A 13313-nucleotide genomic window follows, 5' to 3' on the forward strand; every position below is an offset into this window, starting at 1 on the left:
ATTTAACTGTAAGAAAAATACCTACTTCAATAGATCTCGGCATTTGTTAATATGTTTGAGAGTTTCCTTTCCTGTAAGATAAATCTGTGAGTAGAGAAGATGACAGTAATTCAATGCTAAATGTATGGGGAGATCTCTTTCCTTTTGCTACCTTTGCTCACCTTTTACAAATAATTCTGTGAAGCTCTTCTCATCCCCTACCACACATTCATATGCTGCATCGTCAGCCAGGGAGCAGTGGTTTATGGTCAATATTCTCTTATTCCCAACAGCCTCAAAAATATATCTGAAAAGAGAATCTAAATGTAATTATCAGAGAAAAGCCCTTCTAGACCCAGACACTGTCTTCTCCTGCCTGGAAGAAAAAAAAGATTCCTCCTCTTTTTCTGATATCAGTGGCAAAATTTGTAAGGACTCAAGCCCAACAGGCCTGTCCTGGTGCAGTGAACAGCAGCAGTGTTTGAAAAGCTAGCATAGGAAATTGTGGGGAATCTTCCTTCAAGTTTTAGATGTGAATGGTGTTGGATGCTGTCCTAAGATCTAGCATGACTACCATTAAAAATGGCTTCAGCACAAAATCACTGGAAATTTGTTTTACATACAAGTTACACTGAGGTATATCCCAGATCAGGAGAAAGTGCATTTGTACCCAACAAGAGCAGGATATAATCTCAGGACTTACTTGCTAAGTTGGTAGATGAGGGCATCCAGTCCCACATGTAGATATATAGAGCAGAGGGAAGAAAAAAGAAAAAGTTAAGACAACAGCACACTGGCCCGGAGCCATAGCACTACATAGAGTCTTTCTCAGCCCCTATTTCTCCCTGTTTATTCCTTTCTTTCTAAGAAAAGCTAGATTTTTCACTTTGTCCAAGCTGTAGCTCATTCCATTTTTGATTTCTCATATTTCTAATTTACCTGCCACTCACTTGGATCTCCTGTCCATTCTTCAGCCATTTCACATCAGCATCTGGATTGGCAACTTCAACCATTAATTTAATCTTTTGCCCCTTGTCTACTTGGTAAGCTGGATCCAGTTTCTTGAGGAATGCTATGATAAAGAATGATAAAAAAAAAACCCTTATCATTTTTGTGCTTGTGTTTTTTTCATTCTGGGTTATGAAACAAATCTTTATTCCCTTTCATGTTGTTTACCATCATCTTAAACGTTCCCCAATTTCTGCATCCCTGTTTGAATTTTTACCCTTTCTGTCTGTTCTTCATCCTGTACTGTTTTTCCTTAATGTAGGATGACAGGCATGTGTTACAAACCAAAATAAGCAAAGTAGAATATTCCAAATAAGATGTGAATATGTACTTCAACATATCCTAGTTACATCTGTTCATATGGGAAAATGATACTTGGTCTTCTCAGTACTGATGAATGAAGGCTGTTTGCCTTCTCTGTTTCTGACTTTTTAAGAAGTCAGTTACAATTAGGCAATTAATACTTGACAGGACTAGGAAGGGCTCAAGAATTTCAAAGGTATCATACCTATGAAAATGGAATTGTTCAAATATATCACTGTTGCCTGACATACTGACTAACTGGGGTGGAGAGCAAGTAGGGGATGTTGTTTTATGTTCAGGGACATTTTAGGGGCCAATCTTGTGGAACTGGTGATGTGAGGGTGTTTAGTATGTCCAGAGTTTCAGAGCAAGGTATCTCAGGGTAATCTTTGGTAATCAGTATTTCATATGTAAACACTGGGTAATAACTGGGACAGGAAATTACTATTTCTCATGGTCTTGTATCTCGCTGCTGTAAAGAAGATATGAACACTATATTTGGAAGAAACGCATCTCACCAACCTGTGCTTTTTTTCTCTTCCTTCTTTATGCGTTTGAGGCGTTTCAGCATCCCACGCAAATCTGTGATACCATACTGGAAAGCAATTTTCTCATATTCCGTAGGAGGAGCTTTCCTCAGGATATCCCAGACATCAACATCAGATTGTGATTCAGATTTTCCTTCACCTCTGCAGAAAAGGATTAGAGTTTCTGAGTGCTACTATTAAGAGTATTTAAAGAAAGCTGTAGGGTTGGCAGCTACATATTGTCTTGAAGAAGCCATTTCTTAAAAAAATAATTAGCAGTCTAACTTTTTAGTATATTATTATGTAAAATAATGAAATAAAACTGGTGCCTCATTTTAATTTTATTTTTATATATAGTGATTAAAATTGAATTCTATCCTGAAGGGTTTATTTCTAACAACCAAAATTAATACATTTTAACTTCCTTTAATGATTGGTAATGGAAACATAAGGAAACTTATTTTCTTGTCATGGTCAATGGACAAAACATGGAACGTGGCAAAGCAAGGAATTGAATGATATGCTGGTAACATCTTAGAAAAAAGGCACTTGCTTTATGTTTATAAGAGGCATATCCTTTTCTACTCAGGACAATTTTTATCTTCACTAAAAAGAATCACAGGTTATTAAGATGATTATCATCTGTTGTGAAGAAAATTGTTGTCTGTAGTAATGTATAAAACATAAAGAGACTGGTGAGTAGTGGCAAACAAGTGAACTGCTTTACAGCGAACTGCTTATTTTATATTTTAGTCAAAGAACTAGTGATAATGAAAGAATGAATGCTTGGTTTAGTAAAACTAGGGGAAAATTTGGCTGTCTGGCTTTGGGAGAGGTGTTGTTTTTTTATCTGCCATCATATCTTTGTTTGAAGATCATAAATAGAAAAAGAGGTTGGCATGACCTTACCGGTTGGAAGGGCGCAGGAAGCTGCTGTGCTCCAGAAGGACGCCGAGAACCGGGTGGGAAAACACGCAGCATCCCAGTGGGCAAGAAAAGGGCATCATGTGTTAGTACCAAAGAGCCATGAACCTCATCTTCGCCCTTAGCAGAGCATGCCTGTGCTTCAGTAGCAGGGGGATGGAGGAATTCATGCAAATGCTCTGAAATGGGCTTGAGGAAAATGTTGATCCATACGGAAATCAAACTTGCTCCCACACTTTGCATGTACAGGTCCACTGTGGGACCTATCTGTGAAGTGCAAGCACTTCTGCTTATTCCTACTTATGGCTGATCACCTTCCAGGGAAACAAATAACTCTACTCCCCCCTGCCATCATGGCATTTTTGCCTGTCATAATTTGCATTTTGGTAAATAGAGAAATTATAGAAGAAGTAGCATTTAAAAAAAATGTTAAAATTAAAAAATTCTTAGAAGAAAGAATTTCCTGTGACTGTTGTTTCTGACTATCACCTGCACCAAGCAGATTCTGGTGCAGCAGAACACACCCTTATAACAAAGTCATGTGCATGACTAAACGCCATCAAGAAGACAAGTTAGGCAACAGATGATGCATAAGAGAGAAAAGTGGAATGTTATTGGGTGTATTTCTATTTTTTGCAGGAAAATAGCAGTCCAATTAGTCTGTGAGAAATATTGCTACTTAACAAATATTGCTGTAGTCAGTTCAGACAGCAGATATAACCAAACATTTCTGGTACTGCTTTTATTGCCAAAAAAGTGCCTGCTTGCAATAGGAACGCTGTGTTTATTAAAGTGCTGCAGTCCAACCATGGAATTTCCAGCACCTTGTAGCTCTTGAACAGAAACTCAGCAAGAGAAGGGGATTTCAGCTCAGTGAGACTGAGTTGAAATGGCAGGCAGTATCTCATATCTTCAAAGTGGTTTAGCACTTGCTAAGCCCGAAGCCCTCACCAGCACTCACTGAATTGATAGGAGGAGCTGAAGTTTGGAGTGCCTGTGATAAGAGCAGCACACTGGGTATTTGCTTTGCTATAACACTGCATCAACATCACAAAAAAATTTTACCAAATTTTACTCTTCTATATACCTAGTGTTTAGTTTGAAGTTGCTACAAATAGTTTTTAGTTTTGCTTAGCAGAAGACAGGTAAACTGAACTGATTTGCCACATAGATCGAGATTTTTTACATAAGCAGTTCTTGGGCTTGATGCCCTGATCATGTCAAGAAGTGGCTTTCAAGTATTTGTAAATACATGTCAATTAATTAGTAAATTAGTACTTATAGATATATAAGTACTAAATACTAAGTACTATATAAAACTAAGGGCATATAATATTTCTAATATGTATTTAATTTTTGTACCAGTACAGTTAAACTTTGTGGAGAAACTGTATCTTAAAAAATATAAAATCATAGGAAATAAGAAAAACTTAAGAGATCACATATTTTAATCTTCCTAAAGATATTATATAAACATTGGTAGTTTCTCTGTCTCCCTACTTATAGGCTTGTCTGTATATACACACTCCATATCTGAAAATTTGCTGGTAGGACTATTCATGGAGCTTTCAAAAATGTTTTGTGTGAGTTATTTTTAAATACATAATGAGAAAAATCTTCCAATTTCAAAGGAGTTCCAAAGGAGTCTAATATCTCACTATTGAGAAGATTTCCCTAGTTTTTGCTTTAGCTTTTCCATTACTGAGTGTCATCCCATTTTTTTATCTTGCAATACTGTTCTGGCGTATGCAATATAAGAAGTTGAACATAAGAAATAATATAGTCTCTCCCTAGGAAATACTTTTTTTTTTTAATTAAAAGAAAAGGCTTTTGTGTTTCATGCAAAATGGGACTAAAAGCTAGAGTGTGTAATTCCTGTTTAAATGAGTTCTGAAAATGAAAAGAAAAAAATGTTTGCCTTTGAGCAAAGTTTTCCCCATCCCAGCACTCCTTTTCACTATTTTGCATTTGTTAAAATATTCTCTTTGATCCCAGAAAGACACAGAGTTTGCCCAGAGAATCTGTACTCCTCCACTACCAGCAGGAACTAAGCAGTGTATGGAAAGTAAGAGAGCACTTGGACTCATGAGGTTTCTCCCCCTCCTCTGCTCTCCTCCCTGGTGCTGGGGATCCTTATTCACAGGGATCACCTCATAGGTTAGCTATGCACTTGGGGGCATCAAGATGCAGCTCAGTGAACCTGCTGTAAATGGAATATGCAGCTGATATGTTTTAAACATATGTGGAGGGGTTAAAAATAGTTTTGTACATCCCAGAAATGGTTCCTTCCTATCCAGTTACTGCCAACTGATTGGACCCTGTCAGCTGTCACCTCCTTCAAGGTCTCTGCTCACTATCCCATTTAATAGTCCTGTGACAGCTGTTCCCTTCCTCTTCCCAATGACCTCTCCTTGGCCCATGACATCTGTATGTCAACACCAGTTAATTAAATTACAGTGATAGGAGATACAGTGTTAAATGAAGCTCTTCATTATAGTGAAGCTATTTATTATAGAATGATCATTACCTGTGGATGGAGGGACACTTGTAAAATGGTGTAGGAAAGCAGAAATGGTAAAAGAATAATTCTCGATTCTGTTTGAATTTGCAAAGCTCCTGAGAGTTCCCCAGCAAGAGATCCCTTTTCCTGTTCTATTTCAATGAGGAATTATTTCATTCCATTATGAGATTTTATGCCTATCTGTTCTCATTAATATAAATGGTCTTCAGCCTGAGGTGTGCAAAGACTGAAGAGTCCACAAATTACTTCTGAAGTGGCTGTGAAAAACAACTAGGAGCAGTGAATTGATGTTCTTAAATTCACTAGGCAGAGATTTTTTTAAGTCAAGAAATGGCAGAAACACTGCTAAAATGCAGAGAAATTTATAAGCTTCTTTTAATAAATTACATTTCTAGCCTTACAAATAATGAAGAGTTAAATCAATAAATTTAACATTTCTGTAAATACTGAGGATTGTTACTGCTGTTTTGAGTTTGACTGTTGCTCAAAACTAATTATGAGAGCAAAAGGGAAAGGCATGAGGAGAGGGGCTTTTACTACCCAGCACCTCATTCCAGCTGGAGATCCTGTATGAAATTATGCAAATATTTTCATGCTGGTTTTCATTTATTTAAAATTTTATAAAGAAGATAAGCAATTGCTTTATGCCTTACATCTTCTATGGAAACCAGAGTGTGTTTACAACAATTTGTGTTCATGCTGGAACAAGAAACTTAGTTATCAACGTCAGCTATAGAAAGTTTGATAGGTGTCTTTTCTGTCTGATCTGTCTGTCCCCCTGAAGTGTTCTGCTGTTGGTGTTACTGCAAAGCCAGGATTCATCTACAGACAATGCCCTGCATGGGGTGTAACGCAGGGGTTTGTGGAGCCTGGGGCCTTGTTGGCCCCACTGAAGTTTGGGTGAGTTAACCTGAGCCTATTGTGGCTTCATTGCCTTCTGAAGGAAGTTACTTCATGTGTCAGCACAATCCTGTACCCTTTGTGAGGCTAAAACACTTTTTATAAATAGTGAAACTACTGCCTGAGCAGAGACTGAACACAGATTCACAACAACACTCATCCAAGTAGCTGATTTTGAAAACTTAGAGTAAGAAAGTTTAGACTTGCGAAACACGAATCTAAGTGACAGTTTTTATAGTAGTTTCAGGTGCTGGAAAGACAGAGTGAGTGGTCAGTGAACAGAAAGAGGCAAGCAAAACTTCACCACCTATTTGATAGGCAACAATATTATGTGAATGATTTTTCTGATTCTAAATACTGTGAAAACATGAATACAAAGCAGCAGGTTATTGAGAAAATCTGGAAATTCAAGGAAATTTTAGAACTGGTTGCATGAAAGAAAGTGATGGTAAAAGCCAAATGACATTCAGAGAAATACATTGATTGTATGAAATTGTCTTAATTTTTACCTTAAAACTGTTTAAAATAATTTATGTCTCAGAAATTAGCAGTCAATAATTTTCTTTCATGCTATGCAATTTTTGTCAAGTTCTACACATAAAGAAGACAAAGATGCATGCATTATTTCAAACCAAATGGTTCTTATATTCAGTCTGACCCATGCATTTATAATACAATTAAATAGAAATCTTACTCTCTGTTGGCAACAGTGGAATCCAAAACATTCAGATTAAGAGTTTGGTAAAAAGAGAAGAACATAAGTAAACAGGTTATGAAAACAGAGACATCAAGGAAAGATGGGAATTAGAGAAGAAATTACAGCAAAAAAAAGTGAAAGTAAAACTAACAGAAAGAAATACAAATTACAACTGGAAGAGTAAAACATATTTGTCATATTTATGCAACAAAGAATATCTATATAATAGATAATAATAGTTGAGCAGTGTAATAGTTACATTTAGCTATCTAATAAAAAATCTTGGTTCTTAATAAGGCAGCATTATAAATTGGTATTTTTAATCCCCCCATTCCCCCATGAAAAGAGCTGCTGGAAACATGTAATTACCTGATTCCAGGCCTTTTCTATCTTGGGAAAGATTTTTTTTCCTCTTTTTTTTTCTTTTTTTTTCTCTCCTGTATAAACCTAGCAGAAATGCAGCAAATGCTATGTATTTCAGGAAGTAGCCATAATTGCCTGTCATGCTTTTTCCATTTAGAGCTGCTTTAGGAAAATGACAAGGATTCTGAGTTTGTGAAACTTTCACTTATTCCAGTTCTGGTGTTTCAGAGTTTTCTACAGAAGCCTTATTTATCTAAGTCTATGGATTTTTTTACTCACCTTTTTTTCAGTAGGGAGCTGAAATTAAACTCTGCCCCATCATCATGTCCTTCAGTACTGTACAGTAATAGAAAGCCATAATTAGTTTCAGAAGGAAATGAGAATAGCTTGTGAGACTATAACATAATATCGATGGCATATTTTTGTAGAGGAGTAGTAGATGGGTTTATAATTAATTAGAATGTGCATTGACATGGAAAGTGACTTAAGTAGGCTCTGTGTTCATATTAATTTGCATTTAGGTTTAAAAATAATTGTAATGAAATTGTATTTTTTCTGCGCCGATTGTGCATGAAGTTGTACAGGGTATTAATTTGGTCATCATATTGATTTGGAATATATTCATTATCACAGAGGTGTTGCAGAAGCTTCCCTCTTTCCTCTGTCTTTCAGGAGTGTGGATGTTGTTAACAGTTGGGGCAGTATTTAATCAAGCTTTGTGTGGAATGCCTCACGACCTAAAATCACTGGTTTTATCCTTAGCGTTATCCCAGCTGTAATTTTTTCTTGAGGCTGTTTGTGTTACCAGAATTCATTACACTGAAAAAAGTGTCACATCATTGGTGCCTGGGAGAGTTGAAGGAGGAATTCTGTGCTCTGCCTTTCAGTTCAATATGCCTTTGCTCAACAAGCAATGTTGTGGGGAGTTGCTCTGTGAAAACAAGGAGCACCAGGCAAGAGGTTTTTGATGTGTAGCTCTGCCCATTGCACACAGCGAACTCAGATAGAATGCACAATGTTATTTTTGGTGTTCTGAATCCAGTGGGTTTTAGCTGTGCTTCTGAACATTTGTAATGCTGACCTACTCTGGAAACAGCATAAAGTCACTACAATCACTTCTTTAGATTTAATTCCTAAAAAAGGTCTTTGCATTCAGACAGGATTTAGAAAGCCCCAATGTATTTTCTTCATCTCAGCCAGTCTACTATCATCAATGACCAGCTGCTCTTTGACATCTCTGTTGTCTTGAGTGACAGAATCTGGTGACTCCACCTCACAGCATTAATATTCTTCCAGAAGCAGCACCTTGCATTTAATTATGGTTTCATAAGAAGAATTTTTTCTTTCCAGTTGTACTGGCAGTAGTTGTAGACCATAATGCTGCCTCTGTCTACACACAGTCCTAGTTGCTTCGGAAAAAACCAGTCCATCTATAGAATGTAAATCGAAGTGTTGGGAAAACTCAGCATTGCATGAACAAGAAGTTTTAGAAATAAGAAAACAGCCTCAACAGAAAAATGATGGGCATTTTAACAGTACTATTAAAAAAAATGAAATAGATACAAGTACAAAGTTCTTGTGCTGCTGGACAATATAAGGTTAAAGAACAATTGAGAGTCAGTGTAATTTGAAATATGCTGTGAGAAGAGATCTTTTCTTTAAGAAAATACTGGCTTTACATGTTGGGTTACTTTCAGAATAGTACAGTACTGGAAAGGATAATTTCCTGGGTATAAGGCTCAAACAGAGAAGTGTGGTTTTGGCCCTACTTTCACAAGAATTTATGTGTTTGCAGGCATAAAATGTACATAAAAATAACTATGGTAATCCCAAATTTGGAAAGGATTTCCTGTGATCAAATATTCAGTAAAACAGGTCTACAGCTAGCAGAATAACTATTCACCTTATTGTTTCACAAATGGTAGTTAAAGTTTCAGGAAAGACCAGCAATCAAGGTTTAGCTTTTTTGAAGAAAAGACCCTAATAATTGCTTTAACATGCATATAATTCAATCTAATCTCAGAACTCCAGTTCTTGCTATAGTAGAAAACATTAGGAGTTAAGGCACGGAGTGAAAAATTTAATGATGATATGATAAGGAGTGTGCCAGGAAACAACAGATTTTCAGTTGTGTTGATACATTTCTGTGAGCAACAGCAATTTTAGTAAAAATGTGCTCAGTAGAGAGGAAAACATGTAAAACAGAGAGGGCAGACATGCATATAATTTAAAGTTACTTTTTTTCTTCTGACAAGGGTGAGAAGATGTCACTTGCCAAACACATGCATGTTTTCTCTAGATGAATCTGCCTCTCACTGAACTACCAAGCTACTCTTTTCTTTATCTGTTTTTATCTATCCTTTTATGTACTTATGTTTTATCTTTTTAAGTTTTCTTTTTTTGTCTTACATTACTTCATATTTATATGTATTAATCTCATATAAATATTACACATTATAAACAGTGATTTCTTTGAAATTTAAGCTGCATCTTAATTCTTTGGGCTTGTTTTTATTTTTTCCTAAGCAGAGAGAGACAGTTCATTGTAAGACTTAAGTTTGTCTGCTGACACAGTCAGTGACTACCTGAGAAAGGCTGAAGTCATCCGTCTCCCCCCTCCTGCTAGGCTCCTGAGCAAGGGTATCAAAGACAAAGCTTCAGATTTAAACAGCTCAGTTCAAAATCTGGCTTCATTCTTAGAGGAGAAACTGACAATCTGAACTGCCTGAAGCTGCTCACACTGCACTCCCTTCAAACTGATTTGGAATTCTTTTAATTGTGCTAACAAGAAGAGAAACTCCTTTCACTGCAGTGAAATAACGCAATGCACTTAGTACTGAGTGTGGTGAGCTACCTATAGATGCACTTAACTGCAGACAAATTCTGCTAGCCTTGTTTAATTCTTTGTGAAAGATTTTCCAAGATTTTCTAAGTCTTAGAAAAATTCTCATATAAAAATAGGACTTATAGAGAAATACTCAAAGAGTTGCCACAGATGATTTGTGTGCTATAGAGAAATAGATGTCAAAATATTCTTGGTTTAGTAACTTTTCAAAAACACATATAAAAACTAAAATAGAAACTTATTTATTATTGCATGAAGGAAAAAGGGAGCACGTATTAATGTCTAACACTAGAAAAAATCCAACCAATTTTGTGAATCTTATTAATAGAAGGGAACATAATTCCATTAAGAGAGACATCAGAAAGTATTAAAGATGGGGGGAGATTGGCCTTTTCAACACCAGTCTTTAATATCTAAAACTACATATACCTGGGTTTTCACCACTCACAATGTCATTTCCTTCACTCAGCTAATATAGCTATAGAACATGAAAACAGATACAATCAAAATGCTTGCAGGAGTGTTATTGGTCATATGCTGCTTACAGAGCTCACACCAAACTCCACTCTCCTTGTCTGGCAAATGCAAATGTTTGTACTAAGATACAGGTAAGCCAGACAAAATCAAGACCAACATCACACAGTATCTTTTCCATCTCTATTGGTCTATGTCTGGAATGCTCTTTACAGGCCTGGAAAAAAGCTGCTGAAGTTATTATAATTATACACATTATAGATTGCCTAATTGAAGGCAAGCATGATTATTACAGTAGTACAAAGTCCAAACTCTCTTAGGTGATTTCCAGGAGTTGTATAGTATTTTAATAGTAGAAATATTTTCTTAGTAGACATCTCTATCTTTGTGTTTGTTTGTCCAACAGCTTTGCTTTTAGCTAGTTTTTTGTGGGAAAGTGATGAATTGCACAAGGATGTGTAGCCTGATCTAGACAGGTTTCTGCTGTGCGTACTCACGTGCGGCGGAAGGCAGCTCGGATGTCCAAGTCTCCGCTTACAGGTGCTTCTGATGTGACAAATAGTAATGAGGAAAAATGGGAAAGCAAGTCAACAAAATGTAAAAATACGCTGCTATTTTTAAAGTTTTCCTTTGCTGACATTTTTAGAAAGAAATTCTTATATTGTAAATTGTGATTAATTGCATATTGAAAGATTAACGCATCATCTTTAAGCATGTAACCTTCACTAATCAACATCCAGTGGTTTTAACTTATTTCTGTTTCATGTTTCATAATAACCTGGAGCCTGATGGACTGTCTTATCTCTTGCTTGTCAGTTCTCCTGCTGCAAAATTTTAATTTCAATAGTGTCTTCACAGAGTATTTAAACCCTAATGAGAATATGACTGGACATCAACTGAATGCTATTATTATTAATAAATTATAATCTATCCTCTGACAGCAGAGATAATTCCTGGAACTATGTAGAGAGGTACAGAAACCTAATTGAGGATGTTGTATAGAGAGAATTTTATTACATTATTGGTATAAATTGGTGTGCTGCTACTGCTGGGAGAAAAACTGTTCTCAGTTGCTGCTCCTAAGTCTTATGAGTCCTATCTAGTGAAACTACAAAAATGGACACTGCTGATCAAATAACTTAATAAACCTTTGTCGTTAGGTTCAATGGTAGCTGGACAGAAGTTAATGTTGCAGCCCCTTCAACAGAATTGCTGAAACCAAAAATGGTCCAAACACTCAGTTCTTTCAGTCAGTCCGTGCTTATACTCTTTTACTTAAACTTTTCCAGTCAAGGCCAAATTGATGTTTGAAATGTACTTCCTTTTTAATTTTTATAAACTTTTCAGCATAGCACTTGTGAGGGTGGCACCATGCATTAAGTAAAATGAGTCATCTGCTCTTAAAGCAATTTTATCTCACAAGGTGCTTCTGTACGAGTTGAATTTATTTACATAGGAAGGAAAAAGGAATTGACAATAGTGTCACATATCTAAATCTATCTTTTTCAAATATCCATTTTTAGTACTGAACTTTTACCAAAATAAGAATGAACTTATCTTCTATTCTAGTGGAATTGAACTTAATGAAAGAATGAATCTGAAATCAGAATAAAGCCAGAGAAAATGTGGGCAGTTTTGCATCTTTGCGTGTGCTTTCTTTAACAGCATCTCAGTGCTCTGACCAGAGTGACAACCAAGTGGTATTTCTAATAATCTCAATTCCATTCTCCTCTCTAGATCTTCAGGTCTATACTTCAGATTTGTGCTTGTCTAGTAACCATTATGTACCAGAAAGAATTGTTGGTGGACAGGGAAAAAAAGTACAGGGGCAGGAAGAAAAAAGAGAGAGGGAAGGAATTCACCTTACCATTGACTGTCAGGCTGAAATTAGAGCTATCAAACTTGTCCTTGGTAGACACCTCACATCTGTACCCTCCTGCAAAAGTCATGTTTACTTCTATGATTTCCATTTCAAAGGTGTACACCTAGAAGAGACACCAGTGATACAGTAATTAAGTTAGAAAATGAAATGGTGAAACTTGAGAGAGGGAATACATGGAGAGAAATAGACAAAGGATGAACTATGTCTTTGTTCATCCTTTGAACTAAGAACCTCACGAGTGCCCAACTCATTACTGTGACAAAAAATTATCTATAATCCCCAATTCAGTAGAAACTGCTGAAGAGTGCTGTCAGTACAGGTATTCTTGAGGATAAAACGGTGTATTATCAAAATGTGCTGGGGCAGACACTAATTCCACGTGCACTGGAAACAGGAATAATGCTTTCACTAAGCAGTTTTAGCCTCTTCCCAGAACGTGTGCAGAAGAGGCCAAAATTCAGGGAAAGGAGTGGCTCATGTGAGCTAGACTGTCCAGTTCCCTCCAGGAGAGGGTGGTAGTGGTTCATGTACCACAGGGGAAGCAAAGTCGTGGTACAGACTCGAGTTCCTGCTCAGGTACCTTTGGACAAAATTCTGGTAAAAAATGGGTCTTATTCAGCTACTTAAAGCAGTCTAGACAATGCAAGAGAGCAATGAATTCCAGCACTAATAGCAGAATGATTGACCTATTAAAACCAAGATAGACTATGCTTAAATAGCTGATTGTTTTCTCTTAAATATACCAAGTTTCTTGAAGGAAGATGAAGGGAATCCTGCAGTAGAAAGTGCAAAAGTACTCCCCCAGTCCTCTAGATGTTTTCTCATTTCACCACAGATAAGGTTTGCAAGAGTATGTAGAGTTTGTCTCTTGTCTGTGTGGTCAAAACACA

The 13313-nt window shown here is 36.5% G+C and overlaps 1 protein-coding gene across 1 annotated transcript in view; it reads right to left on the bottom strand.

Moving 5' to 3' along the window:
• Positions 1-13313, bottom strand: part of MYBPC3 (myosin binding protein C3) — a 60651-nt gene that overhangs the window by 35437 nt on the left and 11901 nt on the right. The window contains exons 6-15 of the mRNA XM_064713831.1: positions 12409-12526; positions 11039-11087; positions 9808-9852; positions 7502-7558; positions 6857-6859; positions 2727-2750; positions 1813-1979; positions 919-1051; positions 683-685; positions 162-286 (exon numbers count right to left, since the gene is read on the bottom strand). Of these exons, the coding sequence (XP_064569901.1) occupies positions 162-286; positions 683-685; positions 919-1051; positions 1813-1979; positions 2727-2750; positions 6857-6859; positions 7502-7558; positions 9808-9852; positions 11039-11087; positions 12409-12526 (724 nt within the window). The remainder of the gene's footprint in view (positions 1-161; positions 287-682; positions 686-918; positions 1052-1812; positions 1980-2726; positions 2751-6856; positions 6860-7501; positions 7559-9807; positions 9853-11038; positions 11088-12408; positions 12527-13313) is intronic.

This window comes from Zonotrichia leucophrys, chromosome 5 (genome assembly GCF_028769735.1).
Source record: "Zonotrichia leucophrys gambelii isolate GWCS_2022_RI chromosome 5, RI_Zleu_2.0, whole genome shotgun sequence".
In the NCBI taxonomy this organism is placed as follows: domain Eukaryota; kingdom Metazoa; phylum Chordata; class Aves; order Passeriformes; family Passerellidae; genus Zonotrichia; species Zonotrichia leucophrys.